The sequence below is a fragment of the Triticum dicoccoides genome, chromosome 3A (genome assembly GCF_002162155.2).
Source record: "Triticum dicoccoides isolate Atlit2015 ecotype Zavitan chromosome 3A, WEW_v2.0, whole genome shotgun sequence".
In the NCBI taxonomy this organism is placed as follows: domain Eukaryota; kingdom Viridiplantae; phylum Streptophyta; class Magnoliopsida; order Poales; family Poaceae; genus Triticum; species Triticum dicoccoides.
The window spans coordinates 698,746,513-698,754,963 of NC_041384.1; the positions used below are offsets into that span (position 1 = coordinate 698,746,513).

An 8,451-nucleotide genomic window follows, 5' to 3' on the forward strand; every position below is an offset into this window, starting at 1 on the left:
TCCTAGGGGGGAGGCGCCCAGCCCATTAAGGGGCTGGTCCCTCTTCACACACAGCCCATAGGGCCCTCCGGAGCAGGTGAACCCTCCCGGTGGACCCCCGGAACCCCTTCGGTGGTCCCGGTACAATACCGGTAACTCCCTGAATTATTCCGGTGACCGTATGATGACTTTCCATATATAAATCTTTACCTCCGAACCATTCCGGAACTCCTCGTGACGTCCGGGATCTCATCCGGGACTCCGAACAATATTCGATAACCACGTACATCTATTCCCTATAACCCTAGCGTCATCGAACCTTAAGTGTGTAGACCTTACGGGCTCGGGAGTCATACAGATATGCCCGAGACAACTTTCCGATCAATAACCAACAGCGGGATCTGGATACCCATGTTGGCTCCCACATGCTCCACGATGATCTCATCGGATGAACCACGATGTCAAGGATTCAATCAATTCCGTACACAATTCCCTTTGTCTATCGGTACGATAATTGCCATAGATTCGATCATAGGTATCCCCATACCTTGTTCAATCTCGTTACCAGTAAGTTTCTTTACTCGTTCTGTAACACATCATCCCGTGATCAACTCCTTGGTCACATTGTGCACATTATGATGATGTTATACCGAGTGGGCCCAGAGATACCTCTCCATTACACGGAGTGACAAATCCCAGTCTCGATTCGTGCCAACCCAACAGACATTTTCGGAGATACCCGTAGTGCACCTTTATAGCCACCCAGTTATGTTGTGATGTTTGGCACACCCAAAGCACTCCTACGGTTTTCGGGAGTTGCACAATCTCATGGTCTAAGGAAATGATACTTGACATTAGAAAAGCTTTAGCATACGAACTACACGATCTTGTGTTAGGCTTAGGATTGGGTCTTGTCCATCACATCATTCTCCTAATGATGTGATTCCGTTATCAACGATATCCAATGTCCATGGTCAGGAAACCGTAACCATCTATTGATCAACGAGCTAGTCAACTAGAGGCTTACTAGGGACATGGTGTTGTCTATGTATCCACACATGTATCTGAGTTTCCTATCAATACAATTCTAGCATGGATAATAAACGATTGTCATGAGCAAGGAAAAATAATAATAACCAATTTATTATTGTCTTTAGGGCGTATTTCCAACAGAAAAGGCTATAATCGGTGTCGGACCGTGCCACGACATGTGTCCTAAAGCTGCAACCTGTGGCGACCCTGCAACAACCGGAGACCAGGCTATGGCGTGTGCCTGTGCTGCGACGACAGCAACAATGCGTGCGGCCGGGGCAGGCGGCGATGATGCGACTGTAGAGGTGGACTGGTGGCCAGCGATTCCCTTTTTACGGTGATGCAAACATGGCGATGATGGGGAAGACCTTCTGCGCAACGGCGCCCTAAGGTCCTGATGTGCGACGACATCACGGGGTCCAACTGTGACCTGCACGAGGGCGTTGGTGCTTGCTCGTGCAAGAGGTTGGCAACTTGAGATGTGCGTGTGTCGTGTGAGACGATGCAAAGAGGACTAGACGCACGTGTGAGACGAAGATGACGTAAGGGATGATGCGGGGGCACAATCCAACCATTATTAGTGTCGTAATCCAATGGTGAAAAATGGACCGGCGGAATACTCGAGGATGAGATGCATCGTGTGAGGCCAAAATGGCGTAAGGGATGACACGAGGGCACAAACCAACCGTTACTAGTGTCCTGTATAATCCAACACCGGAAAATGGATCAAGAAGAAAGAGGAAGGAAACGCATTTTCAAAAAAAAAAAATGGATCAAGAAGAAAGAGCGCAACCCGCCCCGCCTCCTCGGCGTCTGCGTCGGCTACCCCGGCAGGTATCGTTTCGTGCCTCTCCCGCGGCAGCCCCCGGAGCTCGCCGTCCCCATACGCCGCGCGACCTCCTCCTGCGACGCCGCCTTCGCTCGCAGATGCCCGCGAATCAAGAACTGCCGGAATGGTCGCCTCATCATCGAGGTCTTCCACGCCGGCAGATTCGATCACCCCCTCGTGGTGCCGCTTCTCGCCGGTGAGTCTTCAACCGTCCTCCCACAGATCCGGCCCCACCGTGACCGCTGGGTGCAGGGCACTCAAACGGGATTCACTGAGATGTTCCTACCCGAGGATGGGGGCCGCGACGGCATCACCTTGGTGAATCTGTGGAAGGACTGGCCAAAAGTGTATGCGGAGGTGTGCGTCCTTGGATCTGGCAGCTCTGGCCTCCCTGCCAGGGGCTCGGCAGAGATAGAGCTCCCTGATGACATCGTCTTCCATGAAATGCTACCACCCATCCATGGCAAAGTCTTCATGGTGACCAACTTAGGGTACACCTTGGGTCTAGATTTAGCCACCAGGATCCTTTTCACCCTGGAGCTACCAGTTGGAGTGCGGGGCAACTATATGCTCTCATGTGCGGAAGATTCCGGTCTCTATCTCCTCAGTGCAGACGGGTTTCAGCTCAGTGTGTGGCTCCATCGGATGTCGGGCAATGATGGCGCAGGCTGGCTGCTGGTCGACACATTTTGTGTCAGTGTGGGTCAGGCATGCACACCTCGCGCGGAGGACAGTTGGGTTCCTCACGATGTTTGCCTTGATGTTGTCACGGTCGGGGACAATGCTGACTTTGTGTTCTTAGATCACCCAGCAAGTGGTGCTCTCTTTTATGTTCATCTGAGGAGCAGGGTGGTTGAGAAGGTCTATCAGAGGGGGGCAGATGAATGTGGGTATAAACGTGCGACTGCTGGCCACGTACGTGTCTCTCCTGTTATGATGATCTGGCCGCCTATCTTCCCAGCGCGGAACGTGAGACGTGAAGAATGATTCCCCTGTGTTTGATTGTTGTACTATCTAAACTGAGTATGAGTTCTGCAATAGAGAGGTATGTACTTTTGAGTTATTTCTCTTCCTAAAAACAATAGATATTGCAGTCATGTATGTTGGGTCTTAAGAACATGTGTTTCATTTCAGTTAAAAAACCTGAAGTTTGCAGAGGTTTATTGAAATATATCCAGCAAAACTGCACTGATCTTCTAAGCTGACAGTAGTTTGTATAAGATATTCCATATATGATTGCTTTCTGGTAATGATCGGTTGCCTAGGAAAACTTTGGATGGTGACCAAATAAAAATGGCAAGCAGCAAATGGAAGAGAAATAACTGAAAATATAGCTTTTGGCAAGGAAGTTTCTTTTGTATTCTTGACAGGGATGTCTCAAGCGATAAGACGGTATGCATGTGTTGTGATGTCCATTTTTATTAAAACTGACTTGTCTACAAGCTATAATCCACCCATCATCACTAGTTCACTACTTCAGTTCTAAGGGAAAATTTGATAGATGCCATTAGATGAAGTTTTATCCCAATGGCAGCCAGAACAAGAAGTGATGCTTGGTGTCCACAAACTCCACAACAATGATATTCCTCATCACGGACAAATAGCAAAAACAGTAAATTAGAGTGCTAGCTTATCAGAAATCTGATTAATCATCAACTGAAGCATTGATTTGAATGATACCACCATCCATTTTTCTATATATGATAGTAATAACTAAAGTTCAGCCTATCTCGAATCCTGACTCTTCTTCATTTTTAGGCATCATTACAAAAAAAAATATCAAAGATTAGCTACACTCCTGACCATAGCTAACTATATCACTTTGCTCCCTCACAAAAGCAAAGAGTACACGAGGTGCTAGAATTCATTAGATGGAGTTTTATCCCAAATTCCCAATGGTGTCCAGAAAAAAGAATCCAAACCTAGCTTATCAGGAACTTGATGAATCATCAGCTGAAGCAGTGATTTCGTTCGGTACCACCATCCTTTTTTCCATAGATATGATACTAATAGCTAAACTTCTGCCTGTCTTGAATCTCGATTCTTCTTTAAAAAATTACTTATTGAGCACATCATTAAAAATATTATCAGAGATTAGCCACTCTCCTGGCCATAGCTAACTATGGTTTTGGCCCCTCCCAAAAGCAAAGATACAAAAGGTGGTAGAATAGAACCTTCCAACAGAGAACATATATTCTACCCAATCAGACACATCTATAAATAAGCACGTTGGGTCATCAGCATCATAAAACACCAAGAAACAACAGCCTACATCTAGCTCAAGTGAACTGAACTGATCAGATGATCGACCACAAAGCCCCAAAAAACAACATCCTACAGCCAGCCACCAATTGGCTCGATCAGCAATGGTGGACAGGGTGACGAAGCTGGCATCGCAGCGCGTGGTGGTGATCTTCGGTGTGAGCAACCGCTTCATGTGCCATGTGGTGAAGACGCTCTTCACGGAGCTGGGCGTGAGCTGGACGGTGCACAAACTGGCAAAGGACCCCTGGGGGAAGGACGTCGAGAGGGCGCTTGCTGGCATGGTCATGACACTGCACCTTGGCGGCCAGCTTGTGCCGCTCCTCAGCCAGGCTGGTGCCCTCTGGCTCTGAAGAGTCAAGGACAACAGTGGCTGATGCGTGTGTGCAGTTATGTGTGATCGCAGCCTCAAAATCGAGCCAAGCTAGTGATCATGTAGTGCGTGCAGTGCAGCTACATAGTTTTGGAAAGCTCATCAAACATATCAACGGTTAGGGATGAAAATGGAGTGGAAACTTTTCGCTTTTCTGGTGGAAAAACGAAAATGGAAAGAAAATATGGAAATGGAAATTTGCAAAATGGAAACGAAAAATGGATTTTTTTTACGCGGAAATGGAAACAAAACAGAACGTTGTTTTCTGGCGGAACAGGCATGGAAACGGAACTTTCCGTTTTCGTGAATATGAAATTTCCATCTTTACTATGAGACTATGGCTGCTTTACAGCACAACCACCAAACAAAACACAATGACAAGGTGAGCAAAATGACCCATGGGAGGCCCAATTCCACGACCATGCACGTAGTCAACTAGACCCTCCCCTATGCAATTCTCCAGTACTACTATAATACTATACTGAGTCGCTAACCTAATTATATTATTTGGTAGCCATGTTAATAATTGATCAAGTTTATTACTGTGCTTGTGTTTTTCTATGGTTAGGGTTATTAAGTTCCGACCAACACCTGCTTATGTTTCCGTGTCCGCCCTGTATTCGCTCGGTGTTCGTTTCCGGCAGTATATGCTTCCATATTCATAACCGGGGTTTCTGTATTCATTTCCACTTTAAAAAAAGGGCAGCCCGGTGCAAGTAACTCCCGCTTGAGCAGGGTCCGGGGAAAGGTCCGACCGCTTTGGGTGTACAATACGCAGCCTTTCCTTACATTTCTGTAAGAGGTTGTTTCCAGAAACCCATGACCTCATGGTCACAAAGCAACAGCTTTACTGCTGCGCCAAGGCTCCCCTTCATTCATTTCCACTTCCACAGTCATGATCTTTCAGTTTTGCCGCTTGTTGTCATATGACAGAAGCAATGGATGCTTTGTGATGAGCATTGTGAGCAATATTAAAGGAGCTTATGCTTATCTTATCATATTGTTGCTTAATTTGATGCTTTGCTTAATTTAGCCAGCTGTTGTGCTAAGATCATGAGAGAATCCACGGTATATATAATGCTCCTCCGTAAATGGAGAATATCATGTCATATCGTACACATTTTTCTCGAAGCTATATAACAGTAGTAGATAACTGGAGGTAGATGCACTAATTCAGGGAGATTAGTATGTTGAGATAGATGCACTGGTCCAATGAGCTAGGTATGGTATGAGCTAAGAAGAAGGATCTACCTAGGCTGCATTTGGCGTCGCAGTGGATCATTTGTTTGTCAAATAAATATTTTTCTACTTTAAGCGAATGATGTCGATGATTGGAGGTAGAGCACTTCATGGGCCAGGGTGACCTCCATGTCGCTTTACAAATCCCACAGAAACTCCAAATACATGCTGTCGTCATAAGTACAGACACACCGATTGGGTGCTCTTTGTTTAACCCTTTTCTTGTATACTTTTGTTGCTAATTTTCCACCGCAGATTACAAAATAAGTACATGCAACACAATTCAGAAACCACAAACTGGGGTGTTTAGATAGTAGTTGATATAAAGGTCTAAGAGATATGGTAGGTCAAGATTAGCCTTCTTTTCATTCTAGGGTCTTTTCGGTAATCTCATCCCTATCACGAGAAATTAAGAGATATGTCAAGACTTCTGTAACAAAGTGAAAAAAATGTTTTTCACTATCAAGTTCGCACACTAGCTAGTTTGACAGTGTAATGTAATCCTGGTATCCATGCATAGGATTGGCAGTCTTTTTTGGGAAGTTTGTACCTCTAGTTGTTGAAACACTATCCCTCATGACATAGCTTATCATCGCATCCCGAATAGGAAGGTATGTTGCTGACGAGGTAATGAAAATTGATGAGAAATCAAAATTATCTGGATGGTTTGATTGGACTCTGACTAATGTATGATATTTCACTGTGTTTAATTTCTCTCCTTGGTTTGAATAATGTTAGCATGCATAGAATTTGTCATGACTGTCGAAACAATGTGTGCAACTCTATATGCTATATCCTGATGCAAAATACAGTAGATTCTTGCATGTAATGGTTACCAACTTGATTAGCAGATACTGAGCTTAGCAATGCAAATGTGTAGTGTTCATGTCACAGACTCACAGCCGTAGAACACCAGGTGTTGCAGTCATGTCAGATTGATCTTAATAACTTTTGTCATTTCATTAAAAGAAGGTGTGAAGTTTACAGAAGTGCATTTTGCGAGATATCCACCCGAACTGCGCTGAATCTTCTAAGCTTGACTGCAGTGTGTATAAGTTATTGCATATATGAGGACTCGTCAGTAATGAAGTTTTTTTCTTTTGGGCCGAAACAGAAGGAGCTCTGCCTTTGCATTGAAGATAAGGAATTTATCTAGCGACCAGTGGTGTAAAAAAAACCTTTGGAAGACAGATAAGTAGAAATGAGGAGCAGCAACTGGAACAGAAATGACTGGAAGTACAACCTGTGGCAAGGAAACTTCATTTGTGTTCAGAAGGGAAGGCTCAAACGATACAACAAGGTGAGCATGTTGAGAGTTAGTTGTGATATCCATCTTACACATTAAAACTTGCTTTTTTTTTGCCAAAAAAGTACAATCCATCCATCATCACCAGTTCACTATTAGTAGTTCTAGGGGAGATCGTTAGGTGTGATGTGGAGCTAGTTTTCTACTTAATTTGTGGCATCCATTAAATGGAGGGGTTTTAGATGTGATGCATCATGTCCACAACTCTACACAACCAGTATTCCTTCTCACGCACAAATGGCAAAAAACTAGAAATTAGAGTGGATCTAAATCTAGCTTATCAAGACTTGTTGAATCACCAGCTGAAGCACTGATTCAGTTGATACCACAAAAGTTAAGCCTATCTCGAATCTTGATTCTTCGCATCATTTTTCTATGTGTGATACTAACAACAAAAGTTCAGCTTGTCAAGAATCTTGATTCTTCTTCATCTTTACTTATTCGAGACACTATTAAAAAATATCAAAGATCAGCTGCTCTGGTCGCCATAGAAAATATTAAAAAATATCAAATACCCACGTGTCGATTGAGGTCTCCTCCTATGAAGAGCTTCTCTCCAATTGGAACACTCCTAATCATGTCCTCAAGGCCTTCCCAGAACTCTTGTTGATCAAGATGCCTACGCCATTTCTGTTTGCACACGTCCCTGTGTACCACAGCTTGAAGCCGGTATCCTCCACCTCCTTACGAAAAAGGGTTTCCCCATGCTTTATATTATAAAGCGTGAACCACAACAACAAAGCATCTAATACAAACGCACACCACACACCCAAGGCAAGATACATGAATGCCGGGCACCGACACACAACCACAACGACTACAAAGCACCTAAAAGATGAGCAAAAAGAATCCGCTTAGAGCTGACGGAGAACACCACCACAAGGAGCGATCGTCCAGGAGGATGTGTAACGGACATGTCGGACCGAGGACTCCAAGACGGTGCCTCCAGGAAGGGCACGACCACGAACGTCGCCACCGTCCGATTCGAGGATCGAGTTTTCACCCGGAGTACAGATGGAAGGGGTAGAAGCACCACGACGGATTCTGCAAGGACCACAAGACATCCACGGACGCCGTCATCGTCGACCAGTACACAGACTGGGTAGGTGATGTACCCTGGTGCTTCAACTCTTCTTCCGCCCCGGTCCGTCAACACACGTAGCCATGCCGCCCAAGCGGCATGGTTGCCTGCACGCATCCGAGCCGCACAGCCCGCCCACGACCAACGCACGGCTCCCACCGCTAGGGCCACCGCCCCTCCATGAGACCACCCTGTAGTAACCAAAGGCCACGCCTTTGCTCAGATTGGCAACCCCAACCACCTCCAGAATCGCCGACGGCCAGCCTGCCTCGGGAAGGGCCGCGACCATACATCGACCAAGGGAAGGGGAAGGTGGAGAAGTGGCCCATGGCCACGACCGATGCCTTGCC

General features: G+C 45.7%; 2 protein-coding genes across 2 annotated transcripts; both read left to right on the forward strand.

Moving 5' to 3' along the window:
• The first annotated feature begins 1,732 nt into the window (after positions 1-1,732).
• Positions 1,733-2,827, forward strand: LOC119272960. The gene has a single exon (XM_037554294.1). The coding sequence runs from the start codon at positions 1,733-1,735 to the stop codon at positions 2,825-2,827; it is 1,095 nt and encodes a 364-aa protein (XP_037410191.1).
• A 1,379-nt stretch (positions 2,828-4,206) lies between these two features.
• LOC119273225 (putative glutaredoxin-C2) lies at positions 4,207-4,455 on the forward strand. Its single transcript, XM_037554467.1, has one exon. It carries the CDS (start codon positions 4,207-4,209, stop codon positions 4,453-4,455), a length of 249 nt encoding a protein of 82 aa, XP_037410364.1.
• The last annotated feature ends 3,996 nt before the right edge of the window (positions 4,456-8,451 follow it).

Coding starts and splice junctions, on each gene's coding strand:
- LOC119272960 (XM_037554294.1), top strand. CDS start 1,733: ATGGATCAAGAAGAAAGAGGAAGGAAACGCATTTTCAAAAAAAAAAAA.
- LOC119273225 (XM_037554467.1), top strand. CDS start 4,207: ATGGTGGACAGGGTGACGAAGCTGGCATCGCAGCGCGTGGTGGTGATC.